This window comes from Panthera tigris, chromosome A3 (genome assembly GCF_018350195.1).
Source record: "Panthera tigris isolate Pti1 chromosome A3, P.tigris_Pti1_mat1.1, whole genome shotgun sequence".
Taxonomy (NCBI): Eukaryota; Metazoa; Chordata; class Mammalia; order Carnivora; family Felidae; genus Panthera; species Panthera tigris.
The window spans coordinates 89,038,108-89,045,843 of NC_056662.1; the positions used below are offsets into that span (position 1 = coordinate 89,038,108).

The 7,736-nt window shown below is 50.7% G+C and overlaps 1 protein-coding gene across 1 annotated transcript; it reads left to right on the top strand.

Moving 5' to 3' along the window:
* Positions 1-1,455: 1,455 nt before the first annotated feature.
* On the top strand, positions 1,456-6,405 carry NOTO (notochord homeobox). The gene is made up of 3 exons (XM_042979772.1): positions 1,456-1,807; positions 3,318-3,532; positions 5,927-6,405. The coding sequence occupies exons 1-3, from the start codon at positions 1,456-1,458 to the stop codon at positions 6,083-6,085; spliced, it is 726 nt and encodes a 241-aa protein (XP_042835706.1). The 3' UTR covers positions 6,086-6,405.
* The last annotated feature ends 1,331 nt before the right edge of the window (positions 6,406-7,736 follow it).

Here is a 7,736-nt window from a genome sequence, read left to right on the forward strand (position 1 = left end):
CCTGGGGGGGTGACATAGCCCCTCCCTCTTAGAGAAAAATCTCCTTAAAAACAAATATGTTGAGAAATGGAGTGGTGTGTGTAGGATTTGGGAGTTATGGGGGGAAGGGGTCCTCCAGAACTTTCACTTGATTGTCCCAGTAAGTCTGACCTCAGGTAAGTTAGACCCTGTCTTCTGAGTTTGCATCTCACCCATCCTTCCCCAGAGCTGTCACTGTGTTCCCTCATCTCTGACTTAGCCCCCCCACCCACCCACCACAGTAAGGCTACACTGGGACTATCTGGACCACCCACTGATGATTTCACCCACAGTCTCAGCTTCCAGGCTGCTTGGGGTACTGTCCAGAAGGTGGGGCCGGTATTTGCTGAGTGGAAACGACAGAGGACAGGTAGCTGCTCACTCCAGCAACGTTCCCCTGGTCCCCCACCTGGCAGAGCAGACAGAGGCATATTTGTGTCCTAAATAGCTGATGCCTGTTGACAATGACATGGACCTGCCTTCGATTGAGTAGTTTCAATGTTAGGCATTGATTTGAGGAGGCAGAATGCAGTAGGAGCCCGGGAAGCAAGAAGTCCTCGGAGCTCCACAATCCCAGCACAACGATCACCAAGCACCAGGCCAGTTCTAAATGCTTTACATGCATTAGCTCAGGTAATCCACACAGCAACTCCGTGAGATAGCTACTATTACCATCCACGTTACAGGTAAGGAAACACAAACAGTAACTTGTAATTTACCCAAGGACAACAGCTAGAAGTACTCATTATTCATCTGTAAACCAGGGATACAAATGCCGGCCCTACACCTACAGAACTCAAGGAGTTTTGTAGTAACTCCTATGTATTGGTAATAAAGAGTATTTCTTAACCTGGAACTGTTACAGTTTTTTCCCTTTCCACCTTTTTAGACGGAGAAAAGTTCCTGGAAAAATCCAAAAGAAACTGGTAACCATGGAGGTGTCTCCACTCAAGGAAACTGAGTGGCTGGGGGACAGGATGGGAAATTTACTTTTCACTGTATTTATCAATATATTTAAATTAGATTTTATGTATGTATGTATGTATGTATGTATGTATGTATGTATTTAAAGTCTGCTTAGCCCCAGGTGAAGCTGCAGCGAGCTAGGGCCCTTTTCCGACCGCACCAAGGAGGGCATTTTTAAATACGGAGTAAGGGAGGGAGTGCCCACCTTGACTTGGCGCCTTGACCGGCTTTGGAGGGTGGGGGCTTCGCAGCGCGCTGGTGGCCCCGCCTAGGCGGCTGGAAGAAAAGGCCGACCCCGGCCCCGCCCCGCCTCGCCAAATTTAAGAGCCCTCGTCCACCGCCGGGAATGCTCCTGGCCAACAAGTCTCTCTCCCTTTTGCGTGGTGCTCCCCCTCGTCCCTCGCGCTCCCTGCACGGCTGCCCACAGGCCGTGGCTTCACTCCCTGTGCCCAACAGGGCAGGGGCCGCGCCATGCCCAGCCCAGTGCCGCGAGGCAGCCGGCCGCCCGCTCCCCCGGGCGCAGGAGACGAGACCTCGGAGCTCCAGCGCCGCCCCGCGGGTCCAGGCAGGCCCCGCGCTCCCGGGCGCCTCGAGTCTTCCTTCTCCGTCGAGGCCATCCTGGCCAGGCCTGCCCGCCGCGCGCCCCCCGCCGCCGCCCCAATGTCCGGCGTCGCCGCGGACCTCGGCTCGGCTCCCTCCCGGTTTCCCGCGACGTGGCTGCCGGCCTACCTGAGCGTGAGTCTCTACCAGCCGTGCCCCCAGCTGCCCCGGACGGGGCTCCGCGTGGCTCACCTCTACGGCCTCCAGGGCCTCGGCGTCACAGGTACGAGCTGCTCGGGCGCCTGGGAACCGGGCGGGCGGCCGAAGCGTGGCAGCCGCGACAGCGGGCACAGGATAGAGACGTCCCTGAGTTTTGAGAACCACGCACGGTCGGTGGGAAGGGGCCCAATGACCCTTCACCTTGCCTTGAACCCGAAGCCCAAGAGAGGGACTGGCCGAGAACAGACCACTGCACGAGGCTTCCCCCGCACGCACGCTGCTGAGGTGGGAGGAGGTGTGTGTGAGCGCGCGCGGGTGCAGAGCAGAAGGTGCGGGGAAGGTCAGAGGGGGCCTCGGAAGACTGGGACAAGGCCAGCCCTGGGGCTGCAGAGCGTCCCTTCTGGAGAATTAGTCTCTCGCTCCTTCCACAGCCCCTTTGAATAACGACTGTTAGCTTAGACTCTTCCCCAAAGTAGCTCTCTTCTGGAACGCGCGGCCCAGTTAGCAGGGAGAAGCGGCTGCTGCGGTGGTGAGGTTCATGGAGGAGCTGTTAGCTGGCAAATGCCGGGACCCCAGTACCGCCTCCACCGCTCACGCCCAGTCCGGGTGAGCATAAAGCCCCACACTTAACTGCTCTCTGAGCCTGCTTGTGTATCGCGCTCTTAAAAGAGGAACCTCGGGCTCTGGGGCTCAGGCACTTAAACCCCAACGAGAATTTAACTGTGTACCTAACGTTCTCCTCTAGCATTTACATCCACCCACAGGAGCTTTTGCCATTTTTGGCAATCTGATTCACGGTTCCCCACCTCCCCTTGAGGAAAACAGGAACAAGATTAACGCAAGCCTTGTCAACCCATACCAAGATCCATGTAACACAATCTTACCTGGTGCCTATTCCCTGGGTTCTCTCCATTCTGCATTTCCACCCCTTTCAGCTGGGCATTTCTCCACCCTTCCCTTCAGAGAAAGCCTAGGCTCTCAACCCCATCCAGATTCGTGCCACTGCATCTGAGCGACATGCCCAAGTTTCCAAAACAACTTTCCCTAACTGCCTCACACAGCTGAGGTCTGAATTGCAGCTTACTGCTTTGTATTAGTTAATCTCATTTTCAAATTAGTTTTTTTTTTTTTAATGTATGTTTGTTTGTTCGAGAGTGTGTGCTTGAGCAGGTATGGGGCAGAGAGAGAGAGAGAGAGAGAGAGAGAGAGAGAAGGAGAGAATCCCAAGCAGGTTCCAGGCTGTCAGCGCAGAGCCTGACTCAGCACAAATCCCACAAACCGTGAGATCGTGACCTGAGCCAAAACCAAGAGTTGGATGCTCAACTGACTGAGCCACCCAGGTGCCCCTCATTTTCAAGTTAGTTTTTGCATAGGTAATCCATTCATACAGTTCAAACTCCACAATGTTTCCTAAGACAGATGGAGAAGAGTTTCCCCTTATATTCCTGTCCCCCAGTCAGCTGGTTAACTCCACCCCACAAGCAGCCAATGACACCAGTCTCTTTATTCTTCCAGGGGTATTTTATGCATATTTAATACCTAAATACGTGTGTGTGTGTGTGTTTGCTTTTTAGGCTTAGAGCTGGCTCACTGCTCAGGCCTCTGGGGCACTCCAGACTGGGCTCCAGCCGAGGAACTTCAGGACACTGAGAGACCTCAAAAGAGGGTTCGGACCATGTTTAACTTGAAGCAGCTGGAAGAGTTGGAGAAAGTGTTTACAAAACAGCACAATCTAGTGGGGAAGAAGAGAGCCCAGCTGGCAGCCCAGCTCAACCTTACAGAGAACCAGGTGGGAGCAGGGACCCCTGTGGGGTCAGGGCTGTGTCTGGGGGCAGACACTGCTCTCCAGAAGGCCCTGGGTGAGGTTGAGGGGAAGACATGGGCCTTCTTCCTCTGTGCCAGGTCACTGAGGGAGACAGGCCCTAATCACTGGCACACTTCCTACATGAATGAGGAAGTAGTCCCGTTTGAAATCACATAATGGGAACAACTATGTTAATCTAGATATTAACCTAGAACTTATGTTTCTATGTTAAAAAGGGAGCTGACCATGAAGTTAAGTGTGTTCAAGGGACTAAATATTAAAAATAATAATAAATATTCACTAGAACCCTATACTTCACTTGAGCTACTACACCACTTTTCTGCTCTTTTCATAGGGAAACTTCCCATGAATTTGTTATAGTCACTCCATGTCCTCACTTCCCATCTACTTAACTCATTCTGATATGAATTCTTTCCCTACCATTCCATCAAAACTTCTCCTCCAGGTCTCTTAATGACCTCCATGTTGCCAAAGTCAACAGATGCTTTCCTCGTCTTACTCCCCACTCAGTACAGTTGACCTCTCCTCTTATGTGAACACATTCTTCTCTTGGCTTTTGGACACCACATTCTTGGTTTTCCAGCTCTCTGGCCACTTCCTCTGTGTCAACTTTGTAGGGTACTCTTTGTGACCTCAAATTGTCTCTGTAGCTGATCTCATTTATTCCCATGATTTTATTTTATTTTATTATTTTTTTAATGTTTATTCATTTTTGAGAGAGAGAGAGAGAAACTGAGCATGAGCAGGGGAGGGGCAGAGAGAGGGAGACACAGAATCCAAAGCAGACTCCAGGCTGAGCCGGACACGGGGCTCGAACTCACCAACGGTGAGATCATGACCTGAGCTGAAGTTGGATGCTCAACCAACTGAGCCACCCAGGTGCCCCATCATTTATTCCCATGCTTTTAAATACCATCTATAAGCCAACAACTCCCAGATTTGTATCTTAGCTCACTCCTTTTTTTCCTAACTTGTACATTTATCTACCTTCTTTTTTTTAATTTTATTTGTTTTATTTAAGTAATCTCTACACCCAACATGGGGCTCAAACTCACAACCCCAAGATCATGAGTTGCATGCTCTTCTGACTGAGTCAGCCAGGCACCCCTACCTTCTTTTTTTTTTAAGTTTGTTTATTTTGAGAGAGCACACATACACGTTTGTGGGGGAGGGGCGGAGACAGAAACTCCCAAGCAGGCTCCACCCTGTCAGTATACAGCATACGCAGGTTTGATCCCACCAACCGTGAGATCATGACCCGAGGTGAGATCAAGAGTCAGACGCTTAACCAACTGAGCCACCCAGGCATCCCTCTATCTACCCTCTTGAGGTCTCCACTTGGATGTTTCCTGGGTATGCATTTCAACTTAAGTCTAAACTTCAATTTGTGACCTTTTTCTCTCCAGATCTGTTCCTTTCCCTACTCATGGTCCCACCATCCATCCAGTTGCTCAAAATACCAAGTCATCCTACATTCTTCCTTCTCTCCCACTTCCATTGCATCGGCAAGCCTTGTCACCTCTACCCCCAAAGTACAGCTGGAATCGCTTCATTTTTTTTCCATTGCCCGTAGTTCACACCAGTCCCAGCTCTTTCTGGATCATTGCAATAGCCCCCAGCTGTCTCCCTGCATCTCCTTTCATCCTTTCTTCACAGAGCAGCCAGATGTGCAATTCACTTGAGATGCAAACAGGACTATATCACATCCCATTTAGTAGCCTGAAAGCTGACACTCCTTATCCATAGCCTCCATAGTCCTAGGTGATCTGGGCTCTGCTGACCTCTCCATTTTCCCTTCCTTCACTTCCCCATCTCACTCTCAGCTATTTCAGCCACACTCTTTCTTTTTGGTCCTCCAACACACCAAGCTTGGTTCTACCACGGAGCCTTCCTACAGGTTGTCCCCTGCCCCAGCCTGCTTTTCTCTGTTCCCATTAAACTGGCCTCTGATCTGGTGAACCTTAGCTTAAGTGCTGCTTCCTCAGGGAGGGCCAGACCCCTGTTCATACTCGCATTTGTGTTTATGGATTTGTTTCCATATTTATTTCTCTCTCTCTCTCTCTCTCTCTCTCTCTCTCTCTGGACTGTGAGTTCCATGAGGTCAGGGACCATACCTCTCTTGCTCACCACTGTATCACCATCACCTAGGATGGTGCCTAGTACATAGTAGGAGCTCCATAAATACTTGTTGGATGAATGAATGTGTCTAAAATTATAGGGAAGGGTGTTTTGAAGGAGATGCTTCCTTTAGAAGGAAGATCAAATGTGGACCAGAGATCAGGGGCCACTGTGGGAATGGGGGAAGCAGTGGGAACTGCTGGTCACATTCTAATTTCTGACCATTGCCTCCAATTATAGGTGAGGGTCTGGTTCCAAAACCGCAGGGTCAAGTATCAGAAGCAGCAAAGGCTGAAGCTACCAGCTGTGTCTGCCATGGCTGCCTCCCAGGATGAGCCCTCCAGCAGCTCTGACACCAGCATCCAGAGAGAAGACACTGAGTCAGGAGTAGACAGCTGAGGACTGGGACAAAGGCTCAACCCAGGCTGTCTGGGCTAGTTCTTCCTGGGGATACCCACGGGAACTTCTGAGCCTTTCTTCTTCATCTGTATAATGGGTGCATTGACAATTTACTCTTCCCAGAGCTGACAGGATGTCTGTAAAGCTGTTATGGGGTGCCAGGCCCAGTGCTAAGTGTTCAGCAAGTGTTAAGGTTTATAAGTTCCCTCCACCTGGGGGTGTGGTGCTTGCACCAGAACTGGCCCCTCCAGGGATTAATCTTTTCCTGGCTTGCCTGTGGAGAAGGGGCTTCCTTGAATCAGTATTTGGGCCTAGAAGCCTCTTCCCCACCAGAGATGATGGATATGAGAGTAAAGAGGAGGGAAAGGTAAACCATTTAGCCTACTTCAGAGTTTCCCAAAGTTTTCTTGTTTTGTCTGAACTGCTACCACTTTTAGGAGCTCAGCCCCAATTGTCTGCTTAGGCACAGACATGCTTCCCTGACCCCATCTTTTTCCCTCTAGCTACCCACTTTGACCCCTCTCCATCATTGTACAGAGAAATTTGGCTCTGCCTTTGCCAAAGCAGGCATTTTTTCACAAACTCTGCTGTATTTCCATGAGACAGTTATAATTTTTCCCCTTCAAGCCCCTAACTCATGGTTCCCTTTCCTTCCCAGGAATCTGCTCCGTTTCTAAGAAGCCTGCTGATAGCCTACCCCTGTGAGGCCAGCCACCAGCAATTCCAGAGCTCATTTCTCTAGTGCTCTACATTCCTGGGCAGGCCTCTGTTCAGAGTATTGATTTAGAATCTCCAATGGCTTCTGGGTAGAGGGGAGCTGGTGAAAGGAGGCCTGCCCTGCCACCTGCCGGTGACAGAAGGCACGGTCCCCACTGCTGTCTGCAGCGTTCTGAGGGAGACAGGAAGGGCAGGGAGCAGAGGTGAAAAACCACATCCCTCCAAGTGGTGGTAGACCATCTTCTCCTAGACACTAGGCCACAGGCTTGAGGCCAGGGTCCAGCTTCAAGAACTCTTCTCTCCCCCTGTCTTCAGGGAAATCCTTCCTAATGCTGGACCCAAAGTCCACTCTGTTAATCAAAGGAATCTACCTGCATCTACCACTTCCACCACCTGCCTCCTCAATTGACTCACCTTTTAAAAATAATTTAAAAAAAAATCAACAGTTAACCTATTCAACAGTTACTAGGGCCTACCCAATCCCCCAATATGACCATGAGACCATAACAGAAGCAGACACATCCTTTTTCAAGGAGCACAGAATCAATTGGAGGACAAGGAAACGACGCATCGTTGTCAGACTTGGCTGTGGGGACAGATGCTGTAAGTCAGTGGTTCCAGCTTTTTGGGGTCCTGAATGAGAACAGGGCCTTCTGCTGTTCCCAGGACAATATGTATATGTACACTCACTTCACACAATTTCAGGGGTCCTCAGACCTGAGCTCCACCATCTACCCCCTTCTACCACCCCTAGGCTGCAAAGTCCCTTAAGCCCCTGAAGGGTCTGAGAGAAGCACAAGTCCAGCTTGATCTGTCGAAGGGCTGTCTGCCCGCTGCCAGAAGGCCCAAGGAGAAGGGAATTCTTGCGCCCGACTTTGTAGATGGGGAGGTAGGGCAAGCTCCCCATCTACAAGCTCCCCAAGGTAGTCCTTCC

Bases quoted from the DNA above. Each gene is read 5' to 3' on its own strand.
- NOTO (XM_042979772.1), top strand. From the start codon at position 1,456: ATGCCCAGCCCAGTGCCGCGAGGCAGCCGGCCGCCCGCTCCCCCGGGC. The intron at 1,808-3,317 runs GTACGAGCTGCT...TTTGCTTTTTAG, and splicing joins CCAGGGCCTCGGCGTCACAG to GCTTAGAGCTGGCTCACTGC. The intron at 3,533-5,926 runs GTGGGAGCAGGG...CTCCAATTATAG, and splicing joins TCAACCTTACAGAGAACCAG to GTGAGGGTCTGGTTCCAAAA.